The following is a 25,898-nucleotide window of genomic DNA, read 5'->3' as shown; positions in this document are numbered from 1 at the left end:
CCACTGGTTCAGTAGCATGTTGTTTAATCTCTCCATATTTGTGTTCTTGTTTTCTTTTCTCCAGTTTCTTCTTGTAATTAGTTTCTAGTTTCATACCATAATGGTTAGAAAAGATCCTTGATATTATTTCAGTCTTCTTAAATTTATTAAGACTTGTTTGGTGGCCTAACATATGATTTATCCTGAAGAATGTTCCATGTGCCCTTGAGAAAAATGTGTATTCTGCTGCTTTTGGATGGGATGTTCTGTATACATAACTATTAAATCCATCTGGTCTAATGTGTCATTTAAGGCCTTATTGATTTTTTTTAGTGTTTATTCATTTTTTGAGAGAGAGACAGAGAGAGAGAGAGAGAAACAGAGTGTGAGTGAGAGAGGCGCAGAGAGAGAGGGAGACGCAGAATCTGAAGCAGGCTCCAGGCTCTGAGCTGTCAGCACAGAGCCTGACGCAGGACTCGAACTCATGAACCATGAGGTCATGACCTGGCCGAAGTCAGATGCTCAACCGAGCCACCCAGGCACCCCTCCTTATTGATTTTCTGTCTGGATGATCTATCCATTGGTGTAAATGGGGTATTAAAGGACCCCACTATTATTGTATTGCCGTCTATTTCTCCCTTTGGGTCTCTTAATATTTGTTTATTGATTTAGGTGATCCTATGTTGAGTGTATAAATATTTACAAATATAACATAAATAGGAAGCACTTAATTCAGCCATTCTGCCCATAGCAAGGAAGCCAGGGAAAACTCCATAAAGGAGACACTTGATCTGGGATGAGTAAGGTTCTGCTATGGGGAGAAAACAACAGAATAGCAGAAGCAGCTTGGAAAAACACAGAGATTGGAACCAGTGGTGTTTGATCAGGCAAGTGAGAAGTTCAGAAATTCCAGGGAAAGGCTTGATAGGTCAGGTCACAAAGGACTTTGACAGAATGCTGAGCAGACTCAACACATGTTGTAGATAAAGGCTTCCTCCTCAATTTGCCTCCCACATGACCCTGGAGGCATTCCTATCCTCATTCTCTCCATCAATACTGGGATAATCATGCTTCCCTTACCCTGTTCCCATGAAAGCTACAAACTCCCTGTCACTGGTACTGGGTTGGTTGGCAGAGCCACTCCATGAATATCTGACAGGAGGTCCATGTACTAATTAAACATTCATCTAATGCTGCATACATGACAATCAATTATTAGCTCTGCTAATTAGAAACCTCCACTAAGAAGTTTTGGGGAGCAACCAGAAGGCAATGAACCAACTTTGGCCTACTCTTACCCAGAGTAACCACAAGACTTACTCATTCAGTCATTGAGACAAATAGCATAGACTTTAGAAGCTCTGTGGTCTGTAGCCTCAGCTTCCTTGTCTACAAAATGGAAACATTAGCATCAAATTTATTGTTTTTATGAAATTAATGTATAGAGGAGAGTACCTGGCCCATAGCAGCACTAAATAAAGGACAGCTATTAGTTCTAAGGTATAATTCCTTAGTCTAGGAGCTTGGGATTTGAAAATGAGCAAAATGCCTAAGAAAATAAGAATATGAATAAAAATAAGAAAATGACTAAGAGTCCTGGCCAGAGGACCTCATGATCCACAAAACAGCATGATGAATGTTGACTACAAAATGCCATGAAAACTCAGAAAAAAGGCTGACTTGGTAAGCTGACCCTGCACTTACAGCAGCAGCACAAGTTTGCATTTTGAGTCCCTAAGCAGAACCGGGCAAGACAAGGCCCTTCTAGCCCCTGCCATATCCCCTAGAGGTCTCCCAGCACCTCAAGTGGTTGCTTGAGTTTGTCTTTGTCAAAAGTTTCTCTAAACTCCACAGTGAAAGACTTTCTAATTTGTAACTCAGAAGTTAAGTCCTCTCCAGCATGAGACCATGTTGGCTGAACCTTAGGAGAAGGAATGGGCCCAGATAAGCCCCATTCCAGCCTCCTCCTCTCCTGCACCAAGAAAAACCAGGACAAGGTCCACCATCCCATTACCTTACATGATGAGAAAGTGTCAAAGAGCAAGACAGTGGGATTTCTAGAGCTGGAGTTAACTATAGTGGCCCAAAATGCCAACTGCCCAAGTAGGCAAAGGGGGTAACGTGGCTCCATCTCCTCTCACAACACGTGTAAAGGAGCAGTGGGAACTTCTGACGATGGTTTTCTCAGTAGGAATCAATGGTGGGATGTGATCACTATGGAAACTAATTCAACCTTAAATACATTGATTATAATATAATATCCAGATGCAGGGAAGTAACAGTCTTATGATCAGTCCTCTGATCAGAATACCCTGCGCCTTAGGACCCAAGCCAGGTGCTGTGCTTTAAAAGGGGCAGCAAACCAGAGTGACTTCAGAGAAGATAGTATGGGACTCAAAGTCACAGTTGAAGAAACTAGACAAAAGTAAGATGGGCCCAGCAGCTTTCCTACAATGTCAACATAACTGTGATATTACTTCCCGATCATAAAGGAGGTGCCACAGTTAAAGGGGAAAATGTCTTACTGTCAGCTACTCAAACACAATAAATTCCAGAGATTCCTCCCTCAGTCCCTGCTTCAGGTTCATGTGATATTCCCCAACCCACACAGCACCTGTGGGATGGCACGTTCAAGAATAGTTTCTCTAGTCTGTCCCTGGGCTTCATTTATGACTCTAGGACCCACCTTCAGGCCACCCTCAAAGGTTCACAGTGAACATGCCTCCATACCATCTGGACTGACCACCTCAGTCCTTCCCTATGGCCCTTCATCCTTTTCCTCCCGCCCCCACTCTTGTGTCAGCCTCTGGCTGAATTGTGATGCTTCGTTCTGTTGCTGGATTGGGGATGGAGGGGAGGGAAGAGGCCCTATGTGAAGTGTACAGACACAAGTAGACCCTACGTATAAAGATTAATTTCCTACTACCTTTTATGCAAAAATTGTCTGTTTCCTTTCTGATGTAAGTTTCAGTACAAAACTCTCCTCCTATTACCTTAAATTTATGACCCTAGGAAGAGAAGGAAAAACTTATTTCAACACATTTAAAATGCTGTCAGGTAGAACAGGGGCTACCAATCTGTTTTTGTAAGCCCCAAGATGGAAAATTCAGGCAAATGGTGAAGCCACAGGGTTAACATAACTGCTAGAGTTGTCCAAGAATGGGCTACATATGTCCCCGGAAGTGGTGACAGGGGAGAAAGTGTTCAAACATGGGTAGGAGTGGCACTTCCTGAAATGTGACTTGCCAGGGGACTCCAGCAGTAGAGTGGATGGGAGAATCAGGTCTCTTTAAGACCCTAACTTTGATTCTAGGATTCATATAATTAGCAGTGTATTTCCATAGGACCAAAGGTTGGGATAGCAGTTGAACTAGTAAACTGATGGAAAATACTTTTAAATTAATTGGTGTGGGGAAAGTGTCATGAATAGAAGTCCTTTATGTTATCCTCCACCTCTGACATTCCTGTTTTATGATTCCAGGTTCTGAAAGAGTGTCAGCTACTGGCAAATCCATACAGCTGACAAGATGCAGGTCAACCTTCTGTCTCAGGACATCTGGTGAGTATGAATATATGTGCATGTGTATGTGTATGTGTATGCGTGTGTGTGTGTGTGTGTGTGTGTGTGTGCGTGTGCGCGCGCGCGCATAGCGGACATGAGGGCAGGAAACCACAGACGTTTTCTGAAGGGCACATGCACATGCACACACACATCTCCCACACAGTGGAGATCCAGAATTGGACTTGAGAAATGGTAGCAGAGATAAGATCCAACAATCTTGAGACCTGACCAATTCCATAATCGCCCCCTCCCCTAGCTGCTGGTCCCAGGAGTCTGTTGTTAGGGAAACAGCCACTTCCACCTCCCCTCCCAAAGCCAGTAGGGTGGCTTTCATATTCAATGAGGAGGACCCTGGCAACCTAAGACACCAAACCTCAGAACCAATGCCAATCTGCCAAAGTATGGGCACTCACTCAGGAGCTGGGGACAGACGGCAGGGCTAAGCAAGGATGTTACTGCAATCACAACCCCGAAAGCCAGAAGGCCACAGTGTCCACCTTCAGCCATATCTGTGAGCTCTCTGACTGTGGCTGAGTGTCCTCTGGTCACCCCCTACCCAGCATCCCCCTTCTCACTCCCCTACCTGTCCCCAAAGCTCCTGTTCTCTGTTTCTCTAACACAGAGTTGGCAGGCAGAAGACACAGGACACTTCCTGTCCTGGGTACTGCTTTCACCCAGGGCGGCTTATACCTTAATGGCTCAAGGGCAGACCTCCCCACAGAGTTCTTTTTACCTGCTCCCCACTACAGCTGTAGCCTCCCAACATCAACCATCGGTAAAATGGCTCTTTGGCAGGTCCTTTCTCCATCCTGCAGATCACCACACACCCTACCCTGCTTTCTCCACTTCACATTGGCCAGTCCAAAATGGTTCTTTCCTCGCCTGCCGAAAAGCTGCTTCTAAAAGGGCAGCAACCCCTTCTCTCCCAATCTCCCACGCTTTAACCAAAAATGCTGAGTCTAAGTGCAGCCCGTGCAGAGGGCCACCCTGCCTCTCTCTCCCTGAAAGAGTGGCAGCTGCTGGCAAATCCCTGTGGAGAGGCTTCTACAGGTCCCGTGGGGTACATCCTTACGGCTTCGAAGCAAGCAAGGGAACAAACCCCTGACTCAGGTCTAAACCTCTTATGCTCCTGGAGACTACTCTTTCCTCTGCCTCTTAGGAAACATAGACACAGCAACTGTACCAAGCCCTAGGGTAGGGCACCCCCCTATCCAGAGTTTGGCCCATCAGCCAGTGAGTCCACCAGTAACCAATGTCATCATAAGCCACCTCTCCTGCAACCACCACTACTTTCAAGGCCAAAAAAAGGAAAAGAAAAAAAGACCTGAAATTCTCATTTAAAATAACTGCTGTTGAAATGTCATATGCCCTTAAATGCAAAGAAAGCACTGCACATGCTTTCACACACACACACACACACACACCCATCCTGCCCAGTTCTTACTGCTGGGGCCTCAAATAAACTCAGTTTGGGTCCTATCTGAACACCATGGCCACCAGCAACATCCCAGCTCTGCCCTCAGGGGGGTGGGGTAGGGGTAACGGGTAAGGGAAGGCTGCCATGAGGTAAATGGGGAAAACTCACTGGAATAGGTCTATCACTACTCCTACCCCTGCTCTAGATACCCCCTCTCCTGGAAACAGAAGACCCAGCCCACTTGACCAGCCTTCTTCAAATAGCACCACCCTCAACCGCACCCAAGCAAGACAGGCTGGCTCTCCAAACCCAGCCAGGGGACAGCCATCCTAGTGTTCAGGTAAGGTGGGGAGTGAGATGAGAGTGGACCCAACAAGGGCATGTGCCACTGATACAGCAGAAACGCTCTTGGAAATATTTTAGTGTTCACATTTTAAGACAAGGTATTACTTATGAAGCGCCTCCTACATGCCAGGCACCATGCTGGATACTTTATCTCAGATCTTCTCCAATAACCCAGGAAGTGAGTTTACAAATAGGTAAATTGTGGCTGGAACTTGCTGGAAAGTAGCACATGCCTGTCTTTGATGACCTCTCACTGTAAGAGACCCATCCCCCAATGACTTCCACAATTAAGATGGAGAGATAAGAAGGACCCTACTCTGGGAAAGCAGCAGCAGGGGGGTTGCTTTGCAGGAGTCAGAAGCCCAGGAGGAAATAGCCCCGGGAGATATTAAATACCACCTGGAGCCCCTTCCCAAGGCTCCACTCCAGACGCAACCCCCAAGCTACTCCAACCAGCACAGCAAGCCTCAGTGGCTCCCCTTCAGTACAACCTATGGAGAATGTTATAAGCCCGGGAGGATACAGCCTGTGACTTACCATGGGGAGAACCCCTCCCATTCAGGTGAGACTTAGCTTGATGGCAAAAGGGTAACAGGATAGATGAGTGGCACTAAGTATAAATCCACCTACCTCACCCTTCCCCCGGGGCACTCCTATCTCCCAGGCTGATCCCAGGGGTGGGAACAAAAGCCCAGGAGAATACAGTAAGCAGTAAGGACCCCAGCCCTGTCTCTTCAAGAGCCATTCAGGCAATATTTGACTATGAGGCCAGCTAGGAGCACTCTGGGAGGAGACCACACCAACCACCCCATCCTAGCCTACCTTCCTCCCTATTTAGGCTAGACCAGTGGGCAGCTCTGTAGTCCAGGTTTTCAAAGCTCTGGTGACCCAAAAAGGGGTGGGAGAATACTCTGGATTCCACACTAAGGATTCTTTAGTTCTGGTCTTGGGGAGACAACCCTAAAGGTCAGATTGGAGGAAGAGGCAATGCTCTTACATTGGGTCTATTATTCCCCTTATGAAAGGTTTGCTTAAATAGAATGAGCCGTGCAGGAGCCAAGCCTGGGGTCCAGGTCCTACTGTCAAGATCTTCCCTCTCAAGACTTTCCCACACAGAAGAGGGCCTCTGCACACTTTCTTGCTCCCTTCAGGTGATGACTATATGACCACTACTCATCAGATTTCCTTGCAGAGCCCTCTTCTTGGTCAGTCCACGTTCCCAGTTCATATTCAGGGCAGAAAAATAGGACCAATAGTGTGTCCAGGCCATATGGAGTACACCAGCCAATACCAGAGTGACTTCCAAGCCTCAGGGTGGAATCAAGTCCTCAAAACTGACCCAGACAAAAGAAGCCAGGGGATCAAGTGAGTAACCAGAACTGTTGGCAAGCTACAGGGTTGCTGTGGGGCAAGGGGCCAGAGGAGGGCTCTATTGCCCAAGAGAAAGGTACTGATGGTCCCCAACTTATGATGGTTTCATTTACAATTTTTCGACTTTCTGACAGTGCAAAAGTGATGCACATTCAGTAGAAACCGTACTTCAAATTTTGAATCTGGATCTTTCCCCACACTAGTGTGACACAGTACGATCCTCTCTGGTGACGCTGAGGGGTGGCAGCGACCCTCAGCTCCCAGTCAGCCCCGCGATCACGAGGGTCCCCTGACATTTCTGCACCCATGCAGCCATTCTGGTTTTCACTTTCAGTACAGTATTCAATACGTGACATAAACACTTTCTCATAAAATAGGCTTTGTTGCCCAACTACGGGCTAACGTAAGGGTTCTGAGCACATTTAAGGTAGGCTAGGCTAAGCTATGATGTTCAGTATTTCAGATGCATTAAATGCATTTTCCATTTAAGATATTTCCGACTTACAACAGGTTTATGTAGATGTATCCCCATTATAAGTCAAGCAAGATCTGTAATAATTTAGAACTCAGTCTTCTGTCCAATTCAGAGACATGGCTATAGAAGGCAACAAAGCAAACGAGTAATTGTTTTAGAATCCTGGATCTTCAACTAGTTCAGATTTATTTCGTCCTCACCTCACATAAGTTTTGGGCAAGGACAAACTGCCTGCTGTTCATAACTGGGGGTAAGTCTCTTCCCCCGTGCATCTCTGAGAGACAGGAGCTCAAACTGCAAGCCAGGAGGTAAAGCAGCCAGGCTTATCTGGTACTCATGAAATTACAGAGATTCGGGCATTCCCCTTGCCCATCCTTGTCCTGGCTTCTCCCCTATTAGAGCCTGCTTCCCTTGGGGGCCCAGCATGGCCCTCTACTTCCCTCTGACTCATCCCTGAAAGATTAGAAGGCCCAGCTCCAACGCAGAGCCAGGCATATGCGCACAGTGCCACACAAATGTTACAGAAATGTCCTATTCCACAGTGGTAGAGGAAAGGATAACCTTCACTGGGAAGTGAACAGGGATGTGAGCCTAGCAAGTAAGAAAGCTCTTTTCCCCCTTCCCCAACAAACATACCTCCAAGCTCACTTCCCAAGACCACATTCTCTAAGCCAAGTCTCTAGCTGCCTAGCAGGGCGTTCTAGAATGCTTTCCATCACCCTATCCTTTGGCTGCAGGTGTCGCATCGTCTCTGCTGGGTCTTAGCATGATAACTAGGGAGTGTGAAAAAGAAACAGAGATAAAATTAATTAAAATTTTATTTTCGGAGGAGAAATAAATGTGTATTTGAAATTACCTGAAAACACTCTGTACAGTTTAGGCAGACACACATATGAAAAGCAAAAAAACCACGTAGATGGCCCGGTGCCCCTCTATTTGGCATGCCGGGATTGGTTCCCAGGTATAGGTCCTGACTTCTAGAAATGTGTTTACCCCTTACAGCAAATACACCCAGACTGTGCAGAAAGACAATGCCTCTGGCTGGCAGCCCACTATGCATCAGCATCCGAAGCCGAGATGGGTGAAGCAGGAGATGACCATCCTGGGTAGGAAGAGCACTGTCAAGTTTGACGGAGGCACAGTGACCAGGGTAAAGTGCCCAAGCTCTCTGTCTAGAGGTAATCAGCATGAGGGTCCTAACTACTCCCTCAACCCAAGGAGGAGAATGGGGGTAGACAGGGAACAAAGGAAAACGTTTACCCGACCAGGACACCCCAACCCCACTTGTCTTAAGAAATCCAGAAATTTTACTTTCCTGAATCTGCAGCCACTTATGGACTCTGATATTTGTCCCTGACCAAAGAGGTGAGGTACGTACGCACTTAACATATGCTGGCCACGTGGTAAGTACTTAACAAAAGATAGCAATTAAAATCATCATTATTATTATTTCCCCAGACATGCATTCCTCTCTTCCCAGATGTCTTATCTACCTCCTCCCAAATCCCTGGTAAAAAGAGTCAAGGGTAAGTGCCCCTCTAGCACACTCAGGGTCTTCAAAGCCAAGTTACAAACTGAAACTACCAGCAAGCAATTCTTCCAGGACTGTAGAACTCAGCCCCAGGTATGCTACGGAGACCTTCATCACAGAGGCTATGAGAAGCCCCTGGTAAGAACTGTTGTGGGCAGAGGACAGACCTCTGGACTACCCCTTCACCTGTCACCTTGCTATCAGGGTGAGGGTGGGTGGGGGGGAGAACTGTAGGGAGTGGAGTCTGATGTTTAAACCCTGGATCTTTCCCAACCTAGAGCAATTCTGAGCAAGTTAACCTCTCTGCACAAATGTTTTCTCCTCTGCCAAAAGGAAAAGAAAACAAACCTTGATTACTAGGCACTAGACATTGCATTTCTATCCGTGACTCCTTCTGAGCATAACATGCAGGGAGGGTAAGGTACACTCCTTTTTCAGCTGACTGCTCTCTGTCCCCTCAAGAGTGTGGGTTCGCAGGCACCACCTCAGGATCAAACTACCACCAGGACCTCCTACATGCCCTTGTTTTCTGAAAGATTGAACCTCTGTAAGCCCAAGGTCAACAGCAGCAAATGGGAGCCAAACAAAATTTCTCTACTGAGCAAAGGAAAACATTCAGGTACAAAGGAAATTTGTCTTCCCAGATACAATAATGTTTGCATACGGCCAAAAAAAAAAAAAAAAAAAGCCAGCGTCGTGGAGCAGACATAATTCAGCTCCAGCCTGGCCCCATAATCTCTCTGCCTATTTTTAGAGACCAGTCCAGCTGCCTGAAAGCCGGCTCCAGAAGTACTTTTGACAAGAGGACTCAAAATCCCCAAAATATAATAATAATCGGGAGAAAGAAACCACCCAAATAACCTATGCAAAAATGCACAGTCGGGCACCCATATCGAACCTTAAAACTGAGGTCCCACCGTAACTACCTCATAGAACAGACTCAGTTTTCCCGCTGGGATTTCCCAGTCACACCCTGACCCTAATACAACTCTTTGAAACTAACTGAGCAAGGGTGAGTAACCTTTTTAGAAAGGAAGGATGCACTGTGAGTCTTAGAAGGTCAGTGTGTTCCAGGACTCCTGAGGGAAAAAGAGGTCAGACTATTTCCCCCTAACGAATGAATGGCAAAGCATCAAAACTTTTCTTGTCAGCGCCATCAATTAATGACATTCTATTTGAGCTACAGCGTCTGCTCACTGCTGCTTTTTTTCCCTTTACATTCTCTGAGATTATAATTCACATACCATAAAATTTACCCTTTTAAAGTGTATAATCCAGTGGGTTTGAGTATTGCTCACTGCCGCTTAAGTCTAAACTTCAGAGTGGAGAAAGTGGCACAGGAAAGGAAGGAGAACATGAGGGTCTGGATTGATTAAAACAAACAAACAAAATCTTCCACGTAGAGAAAGTATCCAAAGCCTAAGGGAGAATCTCATCAAAGTCTAAACACCAGGTCTCTCTCTTAAAAATACTTACCATTTTGAAAACAGGATTACGTTTCTTGTTTTAAAAGAGGGTAAGAAATGGAATAGGCAACTGAATTTAGCCACCTATATCCTTGAGAGATGCTAAAACACGGATAAGACCCAGAGGCCTCCTTTCCCCAGTCAGGAAAAGGCATATCACACTGCCCTCTAGTAGTCAGCCTAGGGAATGACAGCCAGCCACCTGCTGAACAGACTTGGAGGTCTCTGCCCTGGAGGATGTGCTGTGCTCACACACACTAAAGCAGAAAAATCGGAGGGAGAAGAAATTTGTAAATTTTCACCAGTGCCTACCAAACACAGAGCTTACCTACAATAAAATCTATCTACTTCCCCTCCACCTAAGTCTCTGCTTGAAAACAGATAGATTCCTTTGTTAAGGAAAAAACAATGTGGCTTAAGGTTTCTAAAACATCTGAGCCTGTCTTAGTCCATTCAAAACAAAATGCTGTAACAAAAATACCCTATACTGGGGGGCTTAAACAACATGCATTTATTTCTCACAGTTCTGGAGGCCTGGGGGTCCAAGATCAAGACATTAGCAGATTGATTTGGTATCTGATGAGGTTCTTCCTGGTTCAGAGGCTAGCTTCTCGCTGTGTCCTCACATGGCAGAAAGAAAACAAGGGAGCTCTCTGGGGCTTCTTTTACAAGGGCACTAATCTCATTCATGAGGCTCCACCCTCAGGACCTTATCACCTCTTAAAATTCCTACTTCCTAGTATCATCACACTGGGGCTAGGATTTCAACATGGGAATGGGGGGGGGGCGGGGGATACAACATTCAGTCCACAACAGCCTCTTAAAGCAAGGTGTTCCTAAGAGAGTGTGGGGCCCCATTAAAATGAAGTTAAAACCTGGGCCCATACGGAAATAAAACCCAGCTGTGTATAAGAGTTGTGACAAACGGCTAGGAGTTGAACGTACTCACTGCCACTTCTGGCCAAGGAAAGGGGATGGCTCACAAAACAGCTTACAAAAGCATAAACTCTGAAGTAGTAAGTTAGAATAGGATCTGGGGCCTATATTCACTGAGGACTTTTTGTAAAATAAGGTTTCTATTTTGGAAAAAATTTAAACTTCTAGCAAACTGTAAAGATAATGTAGAGTTTTGTTTTGTTACTCTTCACCCCAATTTCTCGACTGTTAAACCTCTTACGTGACTACAGTACATTTGTCAAGACTGAGAGATGAACATTGCACGCCTTTGTAGGAACTAAATTCTGGACTCTATTCAGATTTCACCAGTTTCACCACTAACGTTCTAACCTTGGGCTTTTTCACAAAATGTTTACATCAAGGAGCCAAAGGACCAGCAAGGCAGAGCGCAACCCAGTAGGACTCTGGGTTCAAGTCCCAACTATGCATCATGCTAACTGTAGAACTTGTTTTCTGAGCTTGTTTCCTATTTAACATACCTCCACCTCTCTGCCTACGCATCTCTCTGACAGCCACTGGCTACAGCTGGGGAACAGACCTCTCCAACTTGGCAGTGATTCCAGCTCAGGCTCTCCAGCTAAGAGAAGGGATGGAGTCCCTTTGGGATTTTTAGATTTCAACACTGCTTCAAAATCCACATATGTATCAAATGGCTGGAGGACGGACAGCCTTTCTTTTGGGGCCTGAGACGTGCACACTACAGCTGTCCAACAAAATCCATTCTCCCCTTCTTCCTGGGTATGCACTGCATTTCTGGGTCTCTCTTGCATTAAGGAGCACCATGTAAGTAAGTTCTAGCCGTCAGAATAGGAGTCGAAGTTTGTGCCGCTTCTAGAGCTGCCCTGTTGCATCTCCCAAGCGATCTCCCAAGCTCTGCTCAACTCACTAAAATGACAATACCCAAAGCAAGCTTGGAGGCTGTGTTAGCATCAGCATCAGCTTGGTCCCTAAATGGCCCCCAAACAGAGAATGCTCCTCCCACTACGCCAATCTCAAACTACCCTGCACATTACATGAGTGAGGAAGGAGAAAAAACTTCTATTGTGGTAAGCTAGCCCATTCGGTGGCTGTCATGGCAGTTTGGCCTAACACAATGCAAAATGTCAATTCTGGTAGAGCAAGACCTTGCTTCTGGATCTGTGCTCAGGGCCTCAGGGGCACAGGACTGAGGTGACCACCTGTCAGAGCCCGGGACACACGATCACATTCATCCACGTAAGGCCTCGCTTTTGTTTCCCTTTCCCTCCCATCCTTCACCATCCCGGTCCCATTCTGTTCCCTCCTACAGACTATTCCAGGGTGTTAAGGTGTATAGATCCTCCTTAGAAAAAATGCTGCTTAGTGTGTTTTAATTTACTTAGCTGGTTTTTGCTGTAAATCGAATTCTTCTTTATTTTCCTCACCTGGAGTCTGTCATGTCACAGCAGTTCCTAACTGCTTGCGTCTGACTGCTTTTATGATATTCTCTCCTATGCACATACCACATTTTACTTATCAATTCCCTCAGGGATAGACATCTAAGTTGCTTCTAGCTTCTTGCTACCCAAACTATACACAGATAAACATCCTTTTATGTAACTCCTTGTGGATCTATCTGCAAGTTTCACTGAAGGATACAGCCAGAAGTAGAGCTGCTTTGATGTAGAGTATATACATACTTAATGCATTAGTTACCTATTGCTGTATAACAAATTACCTCAAAACTTAGCAGCTTAAAACAATAACACCCACAGAATGAGAGAACACGTTGGTAAATCATGTATCTGATAAGAGACTTGCAACCAGAATAAAGAACTCTACATTAGAGTGTGTGTGTGTGTGTGTGTGCGCCCGCGCGCGTGTGCATGCACATATGTGTGACACACAACCCAACTGAAAAATGGGCAAAGGATTTGAATGAACATTTCTCCAAAGAAGATATATACAAATGTTACACAACATTAGGCATTAGGAAAATGCAGATCAAAACCACAGTGAGATACCGCTTCACACCCACCAACATGGCTAGAATCACGGCAGATAGTTAATAGGTGTTGGCAAAGATGTGGAGAAACTGGAAGTGTCATACACTGCTTTGGAAGTTTGGCAGTTCCTCAAAAAGTTAAACATGGACTTTATGACCTAGGAAACCTACCCCAAGAGAAATGAAAGTGTATGTCCGTACAAAAACTTGTACATAAATATTCACAACAGCACCATTCATAACAGACAGAAAGTAGAAATGACTCAAATGTCTATCAGCTAATGCATGAATAAAATGTGCTATCCATACAAGGGAATATTATTCAGCCATAAAAAGGAATGAAGGACTGAGATGTACTACAACACAGATGAAACTTAAAAACAATACGCTCAGTGAAAAGAGCTAGACACAAAAGGCCACATGTTGTAGGACAGTCCCATTCACATACTACAGGAAATGTCTCTAATAGGCAGATCCAAACAGACAGAGAGTGGATCAGTAGTGGCCAGGGGATGGGAGAACTGGGGACAAGTGAGGAGTGACCGCTAATGGATTCAAAGTTCTTATATCCAGAGTGATCAAAATGTTTTAAAAACTGTGGTGATAGGTACACAACTCTGTGATACCTAAAAACCACTTAAGTGTACCTCATGGGAAATGAGTTAAGTGTATACTACGTGTGTTATAACTCAATAAAGCTTTTTAAAAAGTGAACACCTATTACCTCACTGTTTCTTTGGGTCAAAAATTCGGAGGTAGGTGACTCTAGCTCAGGATCTCTCATGAGGCTGTGGTCACATGTCGATCAGGGCCACATTCATCTAAAGGTCTGAATGGAGCTACAATATCCACTTCCAAGGTTGCTCACGGGGATGGGTAACTTGGTGCCATCTACTGGTGAGAGGTCTTAGTTCCTTTCCACATGGACCTCTCCAGAGGGCTGCCTGCGTGTCCTCATGACATAGCAGTTGGCTTCTTCCACAGCAAGGGATCCAAGGAAGTACAAGGCAGAGGTTTCAATGTCTTTTATGACCTAGCTTCAGAAGTAACACATTTCCGGTACATCCTACTGGTTACACAGGACAGCCCTATTCATTATGGGAGGGGACTACAAAGGGCTTGAATACCAGGGGTCAAGGATCATCGGGGGCAATCTTGGAAGCTGGCTATCAACACCTGATGATTAGGAAGACAATAATAATAATAGCTAACAATTTTGTGACACATACCATGTGCCAAGCACTGTTCTAAGCTCACAATAAACCTACAAAGTAGGTATTACTATCTCCATTTCACGAAAAAGTTAAGTGGCTTACCAAGGTCACACTATTAGTAAAAGACACAGCTGGGATTCAAACTCAGGCAGTATAGCTCCAGAACCACATTCTTAAAAACTATGTAATACTGCATGCCAGGTATTATTTCATTCCAGTGAAGTGTTGCCCATTTGTCTCCGGAATGGATGTACCAGTTGAAACTCCTCATGAGTTTTCATTCCCCATGAGAGCTCAGTCTCCTATTTTTGCCAAACCAATAGATATAAAGTAGAAACACATTAACATTTTAATTTGCGTTTCTCTAATTACCAATGGGGGTAATATACTTATTAGTCATTCTGGTTTTCCCTTTAGATTTTACCTATTTATATTCTTTGCCCATTTTTATCTTGTGTTTTGTTTCTCTTCCTGATTTGCAGTAGTACTTTCTATATTCAGTCTTTTATATATGCAATCCCTTGTCAGTTTTAAACATTGCAAATATTTTTTCCTAATCTGTACACATCTTTGACTATGAGATGCTTTGTTGACCAGAAATCTTTAGTTACGAAGTAGTCAAAGGTATCAAATCTCATGGATAGTGCTTTGGGGATCTCATTTAAGAAATCTATCCTCACCCCAAAGTCGCAAAGACAGTCTCTGATTTTTCCTACTGGTTTTAACATTTTACCTTTCATTTAGGTCTTTCATCACTTTGGGATGTCTTTGTCTTATATGGTGTGAGGTAGGGATCCAACTTTATTGTTGTCCATATAGAAGTCAATTTTCTAAACGCCATTATCTGTTTCTTCTCCACTAATTTGTGACACTACCTTTGACATACACCATGCCTCCAAACAGCTACTTCTATTCCTAAGTCTAGTTTAGCACTAATTCATATTTTCTAAGAGGAAGGAACTATCACTGCCAAAGTTTTTATTCCCACTGCTTTCTAGATTAATGAAAAATCCAACCATCACCCTCCAAGATCCATGGAGGTTCAACATTAGCTTGTGTTCTTCCCAAAAACAGAATACCCAGTTAAGAGCATGATTGTGAAAAAATAAATGTATGTTTATTAAAAAAGAAAAACCCTAACCAAGAACAAACTCTGGGACACTGAAAATGCAATGCTTCCTCTGAAGGCCAGCAATCGCCAGTGTTGGAACACCTGAGAAGTACAGGTGCCTCAGTCCAAATATCAGGTCTCAAAATATTCTTCTGTAGTCAAAACTGGCATTCAGGTTGCTGGTCTGTGTGGACCCTGATTACTAGCATAGACAGCTGTTACAGCTGGATGTCTGGCTGCCCTATGTCCACTACCACAACCCACAGCCGCCCCACAGCCTCAGAAAAGTTACATATCCTCAACACTCCACTTGTAGGCAAGTTCCTCCACCGCCTTCTTGCTGGCAAGCCTGGCAAAGCGCTTCTGTTCAAATCCATTGGATCTGCAATCAAGAGACACTGATCAGCCAGAATCCTGAACTGGACATTCATTTTTGAAAAAAGAGAAGAGTTCACAACCTAATAGATAAGGAGGAAAGTAAGGCAGTCATGTGAAAATATGTAAGGCATATGCAATAGAATCAAAAAGCGAAAATACATCATTCATCCTTTTATTAGTTCTTATTCAGACCCTTCTGCCACTCTTTTGACAACTGTTTCAAACATTTACTACTCTACAGGCCCAACTCCCTCTCAGCTGACGTCTACATCTTATAATTTATCCATTCATTACACAACATTTAGTGAATTCTTATTACAGGCACCTCTCTAATTGCACTTCACTTTATGACACTTCGCAGAATGTATTTTTTACCAACTGAAGATCTGTGACAACCATGCATCAATTAAGTCTATTGGTGCCACTTTCCAACAGCATTTGCTCACTTCATGCCTCTGGGTCACACTTTGGTAACTCTTGCAATATTTCACATTTTTTCATTATTTGTTATGGTGATCTTTAACCAGTGATCTTTAACGAAACTATTGTCAACTGTTTTGGGGTGCCACGAATGCATCCATATAAGACAGCAAACTCAGTTGATAAATGTTGTGTGTGTTCTGACTGCTCCACTGACCGGCCACTCCCCCATCTCTCTCCCTCTCCTCCAGCCTATTCTCTGAGACACAGCAAAATTGAAATTAAGCCAATTAATGACCCTACATTGGCCTGTAAGGGTTCAAGTAAAAGAAAGAATCACACGTCTCGCTTTAAGTCAAAAGCTAGAAAAAAGACTAAGTTCAGTGAAGAAGGCAAGTTGCAAGCCAAGGTGGGCTAAAAGCTACGCCTCTTGCGCCAGTCAGTCAACTTGTAAATGCAAAGGAAAAGTTACTGAAGAAAATTAAAAGTGCTACTCCAACAAACACAAATGATAAGGAAGCAAAACAGCCTTACTGCTGATATGGAGGAAGTCTGAGTGGTCTCGATAGGGGATCAAACCAGCTATAACATTCCTTTGAGGCAAAGCTTAATCCAGAGCAAGGCCCTGAGTCTCTTCAATTCTGTGAAGACTAAGAGAGGTGGGGAAGCTGCAGAAGAAAAGTGTGAAGCTGGCAGAGGTTGGTTCGTGAGATTTAAGCAAAGAAGTTGTCTCCATAACATAAAAGTTTGAGTGAAACAGCAAGTGCCAGTGTAAAGCTGCAGCAAGTTATGTAACAGATCTAGCTACCTAAGACAGTCAGTGAAGGTGGTTACACTAAACAGATTTTCAATATAGATGAAATGGCCCCCTACTGGAAGAAGATGCCACCTAGGACTTTCATAGCTACAGACGGGAAGTCAATGCCTGGATTCAAAGCTTCAGAGGACAGGCCGACTCTCTTGCTAAAGGGCTAATGCAGCTGGGGACTTTAAATTGAACTTCTTAAAAGAGCTTGTATTCACTGTCTACACCTCCTCACTTTTCATTCACTCCTTAACACATTGGAACCCAGCTTTTGTCTCACCATGCCACAGTTAGCTCTCTTTCAGGCCGCCAGTGACCTTCCCTATTGTCAAATCCAGTGATTTCTCCTTCTGCCCAAGTCAGCCACCAGGTCCTGACACCTCATCCCTGAACACTTCCCTACAGTTCAGAACTCCACCTCCTTTACCCTGACCTACTGCAATAGCCTTTTACCTTGTCTCTCCACTTCCAGATGTGTGCCTTTCAAATGCTTCCCATTACTGCCTTAGTGATTCATCTATCTAATATACAAAGCTGTTGTTATTCCTTCAAGGGCCCTCCTTTGCCTTCAGGGTGAAGACCACACTCATCACAAATGCTTCTAAAGCCTACTGTGACCAGGCCCCTGCTTACCTTTCCAATCTATCACATACACTCCACGTCACACCTCATGCTCTCCAACAGTAACAAACTGCTTATGACTGCCCCCCCATAACACTATGATGTCCCATACCCTTATGACTTCGCACTTCAACCTCCTTCCTCTTCTTATGTTGGCTGGCGACTGATATCCCTTAAGACAAAGCTCATGTATATTCTAGAAAGCTTCCCCTAACCGCACTCTCCCAAGGCTGAATTTACTCTACCTTTGTGCTCCCAAGCACCCTGAAAATCCTCTATAAGTAATACTAGCAAGTAGTATTGAAATTATTTACTTGTCTTTCTGCTCTAGATGGAAAGTAAGTTCCTAAGCTTAGGGACTATCACTACCTGTGAGAGCCCAGCAGCTGGTACACAGCTGCCTCAAGTAATCACATCTTTGCTAAGTGTTACTGAACTGATGGAGAGAACAGGCTTCCTTCCCTCTTGCCTAACACCCTCCCTAAGGGATGAGTAGGATGAATAACAGAGTGTTTTAGGAAGGGAAGCTTACTACAAACAGCTCCATCTCTAACCTCAAAAGCATGCAGGGTATTCTAGAGCACCAAGGAAACCACTGTTTTTTGCCCTGGGGAATAAGTACTTAAGAGAACCAACACTAATATGATCATACAGACGAACGACATATGAATAACAAACCAAACCCCACAGAATCAAAAAACAAACCACAAGAGAACGCACAGTAGAAAAGCCTTGGACTATAGAATCAGGAGCCCATGATTTTTAATTTTTTTTTAATGTTTTTACTTATTTTTGAGAGAGAGAGACAGAGTGCGAGCAGGGGAGGGGCAGAGAGAGGGGGAGACACAGTATCTGAAGTAGGCTCCAGGCTCTGAGCTGTCAGCACACAGCCCGATGCGGGGCTCTAACTCACGAACCGTGAGATCATGACCTGAGCCGAAATCGGACACTTCACCGACTGAGCCATCCAGGCGCACCAGGAGCCCAGGATTCTAATTCCAGCTTTTTCAGGTGAGCTAAATAACTCGAGGTAAGCAGTTAAATTTATCTGGGCCTTGCTTGTCTTTTAAATAATAATGGGATTAGATTAATTGACCTTATGAGTTTTTCCAACTACAGATATGTTCTAGAAATGTTCACTTGCAATGGGCCAAAACCAGACAAACTAAAAGAGGTGACGAAAGAGTGAATAATGAGAAAGAAAACAAAAATGAGAAAGGGAACTAAAAGGAACGATGTCAGAAAATATGCTAAGTGGAAGAAAACTCCTGGGAGAGCTGGAGACAAATCAGATATCAAGAAAATACTAGGTCAGGGAGAGTTCTGAGTGTGGGTCCAGAATTTTTTTTTTTTTTTAAATAGAAAAAAAAAAAAGGATGGCCTCAGTGTAGCAGAGAAAATCTCTAGGGTTGTGGCTATAAAAAGATCCACTTCTGGCTATAAGACAAATCAGCATTCTGAAAAATGTCCTGCTACCAAACAAAGAGCCTATATCCAGTGAACTGCAAACCAAAGTAGTAAGCTAGCCTGAAACCACAGCCACCCTGAGGATACCCAGTATCAGGAACTAGAGCCTCAGATTTTGATAGCAGCTTGGGGGACAGAAGACAATGCCTCAGGTCCATAGGAGGTGGGGCAATGGATTTCAGTCACAGCAGAGGAACTTGAGCAGACTACTCTATTCTCAGACAGCAATTATAAAATCTGGACAAAATATGAAAGTGCAAGTATCTCAAATTCTTTGAAGGCATGGGAAAGTGACCAAAAGCAGGCAGAACCTGGATGAGTCCATTTGTAAAAAGATTTGTGAGCTTTTTGCCAGAGGGCACTTCCCGGTCTGCACAGCTCATGGAGGCAGAAAGTCACAGGCTTATTAGCTTGAGGTATCAGTGCAAAGAAGCCAGAGCAGCTGGAAAATCAGGAAGGAAACTCTGAAGGGGAGGAAGCTACAAAACAGATGAACCCTGCAATGTACACACAAACAGCACCTAAATCCTTGGCTAACTGCTAAACTGTGCTTGCACAGGGGAACCACACTGGGTCCAGTGAAAAAGCAGCAGCTAGAAATTGAAAGAACTGAGCAGAAATTGTAGCTGCTGCCCACTGCAAAGGAGACAGCATTGGGAGCTCAAATGCACCCACTTAACAGTCTACTGGACATAAACATCAACATACTTCAGAGGAATATAACAGAATTCCAAGTTCTGACAATGTATCACTTACAGTATCCAATATATGTTAAAAAATGACCAGATATGTCAAGGAATAGTAAAATGTAATCAAACTCAAGAAAAGGCTATTAATAGAAACCAATCCTGAGGTGACCCAAATGTTACAATGAGCAAACAGGACTTCAAAGCACCAATTATAAATATTCTCAAGGAAGAGGGAAATGTCTCATAATGAATGAGCAGATGGAAAATCTCAGCAGAGAAATACAAACTATCAAATGGAAATTCTAGAATTGAAAAATACAATAAACTAGCTGAAACAAAAAATTCACTGTGTGGGCTTAATAGATTGGAGATGGCAGAAAGTCAATGAAGTGGAAAACAGATCAACAGAAACTATCTGACCTTAAGAACAAACAGAAAAAATGATGCTAGAAAAATGAACAGGACTTGAGGGCTCTGCGGAATAATATTAAGTGGTGGAAAATAACGTAACTGGAGAAGAAGAAACAGTAGTTCAGAAAAAATAACTGATGAAAAAATAGCCAAATACTTCCCAATGGTGAATAACATGAACTTAAAGATCCAGAGAGCATAACAAACCCAAAGCAGGATAAATACAAAGAAAACCACACTGAGGTACATGATAAACTGGCTAAAAACCTAAAACAAGAAGAAAAATCTGCCAGAGAAAAACAATATATTACAATGTGGGGCAGGGAGTAACAATAAAATAAATGAGGACTAAGGATTTACTTCTAATTAGAAACAGTGGAGGCCAGAAAATGATGAAACTTTCTTAAAGGGTTGACAAAACTGTCACAGAATTCTGATACTATCAATCCAGAGTTCTATGTGTTGGTTCACAACCTTGTGAGCTTCCTGGGGGAAGTCTGAAATTGGCCCCAGTACGTGGAGGGCAAGGAGAGAACAAAAAAAAAAAAAAAAAGAGGCAGGCCACTCCACATTGATAGGGGGCAAGTTTAATAGGCAAGGGAACTTACATATGAAGCCTCTCTTGGGCAGCCACCTGGCGAATCTCAAAAACTTATACAGAGGCCTTAAGTGGATTCAGCCACATATTTGGCCCAGGTGGTCTCAATAACACCTTACTCTTTCAAGGCTACATCCTTGAAGAGGGTAGGCAGGACACACATTCCAAGGACAAGGGAGCGGGTAAGAGGCCTCTGATTGCCTGGGTCCAGCTTCTGGGTCAACCAGTGGTAATGTCATCTTGATGACCTCCTCCAACAATACATCAGTAAAACTATCCTTGAGAAATGAAGGTGAGAAAAATGTCTTTAATTTAATAGAATTGTGCCAATGTCAATTTCCTTATTTTGGTAATGTACTATGGTTATGTTAGATTATCATTGGGGGAAGCTGGGTAAAGGGTACGCTGTAACACACTGTACTAATTTTTCAAGTTCTTATCTAAAATTATTTCAAAATTAAAGTTTTTAAAAATTAAAGGTGAAATAAAGACATCTTCACATCAACAAAAACAGAGAATTTGTCACCAATAATCCTACACTAAAGTAATAATAAAAGTTGTTTAAAGAAAAAAAAAAAAAAAGAGCACCAGAAACGGTAAATACATGAGTTAAATATTAAATATTAACACTTATATATTTTGTTGTTTTTTCAGTTTTCTTTTTAAATAACTGTAAATAAAAAATTAGAACACTGGAGGGGTGCCTGGGTGGCTCAGTCGGTTAAGCATCTAACTTGGGCTCAAATTATGATCTTACGGTTTGTGAGTTCAAGCCCCACATCAGACTCTGCACTGACAATGCACAGCCTACTTGGGATTCGCTCTCTCCTTCTCTACCCACCCGTACCCATGCTTTCTCTGTCTCTCAAAATAAATAAACTTTTTAAAAAAATTAGAACACTATATTGTGGGGTCTATACCATTTATGTAATATATATGACAACAATAGCACATAGAACAGAGGGCAAGTGGAACCTCAGCGTTACATACAAGGTTTGTGTATTTTATGTGAAACAGTACAGTTATAAACTCCCAGTAGGCTGTGATGAGTTAAAGATACATACTGTAATCCTTAGAGCAAACACTAAAAAAGAAAACTGCAGAGAGGTTTAGCTAAACAGATAACGGAGCAATTAAAATTCAATACTAAATGTACACACCTAAAATCCAAAACACTGACAATACCAAAGGCTGGCAAGGGTATGGAGCAACAGGAATCCTCATTCTCTGGTGTAACAAAAAATGGTATAGCCACATTAGAAAACAACTGGCAGTTTCTTATCAAGTTCAACATCGTCTCACCATATATTCCAGCAATCACTGGGTATCTACCCAAATGAACTGAAAACTATGTCCACATAAAAATCTATACACAAATGTTTACTGTGGCTTTATTCATAGTTGCTAAAAACTGAAGATGTCCTTCAACTGGGGAATAAACAAACTGATACAGCCACATAATGGGATATTCATGCCAGAACATGGATAAACCTTACATGCATTTTGCTAAGTGCAAGAAGTCAGACTCAAAAGGCTCCATATTGTATGATTCCATTCCTGTGACACTCTGAAAAAGGCAAAACATAGGAACAGAAAGCAGAGCACTCATCACAAGGGTTTGGTGGACAAAGCGTAACTGACTAAAACAGGACTTACAGGGGAAATTTTTGGATGATGTAGCTGTTCCATACAGTAGTAGGGTGGTGAATAAATGACTCCATGCATTTGTCAAACCCCACAGAACTATACACAATAAAAAATAAACACTAACAGAAGCAAACTATAAAAAGGAAAAATCACCCAGGATGTCAGGAGATCCCAGGATAGACGGGGACTATGACAAATGAATCTATATTACAAATGTATGACATAACAGTACTGGGGCAGGGCAGTTGGAAAATGGTTCTTTCACTAGAAATTATAAGGGTAGTAACAAAAGTAACTACACTATGTTTTTGTTGGAAATCTGTTTCTTACTCCTGACTCTCAATTCTGAAACTGTTTTACATGTATACAGAGATGAGCAAAATGGACGGTACATAGGGGTGCTAGGTTTCTCAATGCTGGAGAGGGAAGTTACAGACAAGCTAGAATAAAAGGTAATACTCCACTAGAGTCAACATTAGTATGAACTCATATTTACGTATCTGTATACATAAACATGTACATATACAGACACATACATATAGATAAGTAGGTACAGAAATAACAAATATGTGTGTGTACATGAATTACTAGACATGTACTACCTAGCTCTGTCTGCTGGCATAGCCTAGAAACAATGACACCCCAGTAACAAGTACTTCTAGCAGTCAGATCTTGGTTTCTAAATACCATTATCCATTAAAAGCAGCCAGGGCTGCTTGGAGAAATGGCTGATTCTAGGGCTGGGACAAGGAACATAGAAGATGAGCCTGGAGCATCTTGCAGTATCAGAAAGTCAGAGAGTACTCAAAAAATAAAAGGACAGGGCATGCAAAAGGGACACCTTAAAGAATTCCCAGTAGCTAAAGAACAGAACAATTTATTTAAATAAATAACAAAATAAATAACATACTACTGGATTACAATCCAGTATAAAATTGGATGAATCATTACTGATATAAATAAGTAACTGACTAAGCAAATGGGGTGACAAAACAAATCCCTATAGAAAAAGCCCAAATGGGGCGCCTGGGTGGCGCAGTCGGTTAAGCGTCCGACTTCAGCCAGGTCACGATCTCGCGGTCCGTGAGTTCGAGCCCCGTGTCGGGCTCTGGGCTGATGGCTCAGAGCCTGGAGCCTGTTTCCGATTCTGTGTCTCCCTCTCTCTCTGCCCCTCCCCCGTTCATGCTCTGTCTCTCTCTGTCCCAAAAATAAATAAATGTTGAAAAAAAAAAAAAAAAAAGAAAAAGCCCAAATAATAAATGTAGCTATGCCACCTACAGGTCACCTTTTGAGTACAAGCTAAACTCAGTGACTCATTTCTAGAGAACTAAGTATGTACGGAAGGGGGAAAAGAATAACTAAAATGGAGATACCTGGCAAACACTCACTACAGCTGAACCGAGTGACTGAGGTTAACACTAGGGATGTCCTGTTGTTACCAGGTACCGGTTAAATGATGTGATGAGAAGGGCATGCCACCACTGTGGCATTCTTTCCAAAAACCCATAACCCCAGTCTAACCATGAGAAAAACATCAAATGAACCCACTTTGAGGGACATTCTACAAAATAACTGACCATATTCCAAAAAATTGTCATGGTGACAAACAGCAAAGAAAGACTGAGAAACTGTCACAGACCAGAGAAGACTAAGGAGAAATGACAACTAAGTGCAATGTGGGATCCTGAACAGAAAAGGATTTTAGTGGAAAAAACTAGTAAAATCCAAATAAAATCTGGTACATTAATAGCAACATACCAATGTTGTTCTGATAAATAAATGTACCATGGTAATGCAATGAATGATAATAAAATTGGATGAGGAGTGTATAGGAATTCTTTATACTATCTGCAAATTTTCTATAAATCTAAAATTATTCCAAAACAAAAAGTTTATGTTTAAAAAAATACAAAAATTAATTTTCAAAACACTCCCCCAAACAACTGCAGGATACATATTATCCTCATATGCAAATGGACTATTCACCAAGGTCAACCATATACTGGGCCATAAAACACATCTTAATACATTTCAAAAGATCAAAATATTATGGAGTATATTCTCTGACCTCATCAGAATTAAACTGGAAATCAATAATGGTGAGATACTACAGAAGTCTAAATGTTTGGAATTAATGCATTCCTAAATAACTAACTAATAGATCAAAGAATGAACCAAAATCCAACACACATTCCGGGAAAAAAAAAAAAAAAAAAAACTGTCAACAAACTAGGAATAGAAAGGAACCTTCTCAACTCAGCGGAGGGAATCTACAAAAACACCTATAGCTTATAACATATTTAATGGTAAAACACTGACTGTTGTTCTCCTAAGATTTAGGAAGAAGGCAAAGATGTCTGTTCTTACTACTTCTATTCAACATCTGCACTGAAGCTCTAGTTACTACAATTAAGGTAAGAAAAAGAAACAAAGGGCATTTGGATTGGAAAGGAAGAAGTAAAACTATATTCACAGAGGACCTGATCCTCTAGGTACAAAATCTGATGGATTCTACAAAAAAGTTATTGTACAAAAAGCTTTAACTTCAGTAACAACTGATACTTGTCACCAATGATAAAATTTAAGACTTTAAGCATAAATTAGAATTTGAATACACTTGGATCCGCCACCATGAACTTTAGCTTCCTATTAAGACTTTGGTGATGAGATCAGAGGTAACGTTAACAAATACAAATCACTGATGTTGTATAACGAAAAATGTCAACATTTGGCAGGTCTGAAAAACTCAGCAAACCACTATTTTCCAAATGACCAGCACATGATGTTCACGCACTGGGAAAAGATCCCTACAAAGTAAAAAACAAAAACAAAAACAAAAACAAAAAAACAATTTTAATGTAACAGTATTAAAAGTTCTTTGATATGGTTTCAGACTCCATGTTATAAATCACCTTTAAGAAACTATCACCTGTTGAATTTCTGTGTAGTACAAAATATAATACACCTTCCTTTTCTAACAACCTATGTATAAGGCTGATTTTTTTTTTTTTTTTTTTTTTTTTAAGTAGGCTTCATGCCCAGCCCGGAGCCCAATGCAGGCCTTGTGCTCATTACCCTGAGATCATGACCTGAGCTGAGATCAAGAGTCAGACGCTTAACCGACTGAGCCACCCAGGTGCCCCACAGCTGAATTTTCTAAGGCTAAACTTTCTTTCAATACTCCAACTAAACAAACTGCAACAGACTCAATGCAGAATCCTGCTATCGACTATTAAGCCAAACATTAATAAGATTTGCAAAAATGTAAATCAATGCCATTCTTCTACTTTCTTTGTTTGGAAAACAGTTCTTTTTCTTAAAAAATATGGCAATTATATTAACATAATGGCTTTATTATGTTTTTAGTGAACTAATTAATAAACACTTTTTAAACTTCTCAGTTTAATTTCTAATAAGGTAAATATTAATACATAGAAACCACATAAACAAAAGCTGTTTGGGGTTCTCAAG

The 25,898-nt window shown here is 42.4% G+C and overlaps 2 protein-coding genes and 1 long non-coding RNA gene across 4 annotated transcripts in view; 2 read left to right on the top strand and 1 right to left on the bottom strand.

The window, feature by feature from the left end:
* The window catches only part of BUD13 (BUD13 spliceosome associated protein), a 274,914-nt gene that overhangs the window by 233,129 nt on the left and 15,887 nt on the right, over positions 1 to 25,898 (bottom strand). Inside the window, exon 10 of one of the 2 annotated variants that reach the window (XM_086679053.1) lies at positions 15,376 to 15,773. The exons of the other annotated variant lie outside the window; for it this stretch is intronic. Coding sequence (XP_086535179.1) covers positions 15,680 to 15,773 — 94 coding nt within the window. The 3' untranslated portion in view covers positions 15,376 to 15,679. Of the gene's footprint in view, positions 1 to 15,375; positions 15,774 to 25,898 lie in introns of those variants that run through there. 2 annotated transcript variants of the gene reach the window in all.
* Positions 1,914 to 10,163, top strand: LOC147576950 (uncharacterized). Its single transcript, XM_086679309.1, is given in 12 exon segments — positions 1,914 to 2,027; positions 3,461 to 3,487; positions 3,489 to 3,538; positions 3,798 to 3,859; positions 5,164 to 5,240; positions 5,242 to 5,298; positions 5,655 to 5,865; positions 6,455 to 6,668; positions 8,152 to 8,299; positions 8,630 to 8,818; positions 9,143 to 9,299; positions 9,437 to 10,163. Coding segments are annotated over 12 exon segments (1,410 nt in total). The 3' UTR covers positions 9,541 to 10,163.
* Positions 18,103 to 25,726, top strand: LOC147576949 (uncharacterized). The gene is made up of 3 exons (XR_015241332.1): positions 18,103 to 18,626; positions 24,762 to 24,841; positions 25,457 to 25,726. It is a non-coding gene; the product is annotated as an uncharacterized LOC147576949 (long non-coding RNA).

The sequence above is a fragment of the Puma concolor genome, chromosome D1 (assembly GCF_028749965.1).
Source record: "Puma concolor isolate L17-30 chromosome D1, mPumCon1.1.hap2, whole genome shotgun sequence".
Classification (NCBI taxonomy): Eukaryota; Metazoa; Chordata; class Mammalia; order Carnivora; family Felidae; genus Puma; species Puma concolor.
Note: the sequence above shows the minus strand (reverse complement) of the source record. Positions and strands in the feature narration are given on the sequence as shown.